The 333-nt window shown below is 37.5% G+C and overlaps 1 protein-coding gene across 1 annotated transcript in view; it reads right to left on the bottom strand.

Annotated features, from left to right (window-relative positions):
- Positions 1-333, bottom strand: part of LOC106883400 (S-crystallin SL11-like) — a 25,753-nt gene that overhangs the window by 5,922 nt on the left and 19,498 nt on the right. Inside the window, exon 3 of the mRNA XM_014934428.2 lies at positions 97-212. Coding sequence (XP_014789914.1) covers positions 97-212 — 116 coding nt within the window. The remainder of the gene's footprint in view (positions 1-96; positions 213-333) is intronic.

Here is a 333-nt window from a genome sequence, read left to right as displayed (position 1 = left end):
GAGAAAGAGAGAGAGAGAGAGAGAGAGGGAGAGAGAGAGAGAGAATAGGATAGCAGAGGGATATAAAGAGAGAGAGAAAATCCGATTGACATTCACCTTCCTTGTTGGATCCTTCTCGTGGTACATCAACATGTATTCATTGCAGATGTCTTGAAAACAATCACAGATGGCATCAACTCTGAACATTTCTAGATTGTTCTGACCATGGAACCCTGCAGAAAGACACAATAGCAACATATGTGTATATGTATGTATGTATGTATGTAAGTATGTATGTATGTATGTATGTATGTATGTATGTATGTATCTATCTATCTATCTATCATTCGCCAT

Source organism: Octopus bimaculoides, chromosome 5 (assembly GCF_001194135.2).
Source record: "Octopus bimaculoides isolate UCB-OBI-ISO-001 chromosome 5, ASM119413v2, whole genome shotgun sequence".
Classification (NCBI taxonomy): Eukaryota; Metazoa; Mollusca; class Cephalopoda; order Octopoda; family Octopodidae; genus Octopus; species Octopus bimaculoides.
The sequence above is the reverse complement of the archived record's forward strand: the minus strand, read 5'-3'. Positions and strand labels throughout refer to the sequence as shown.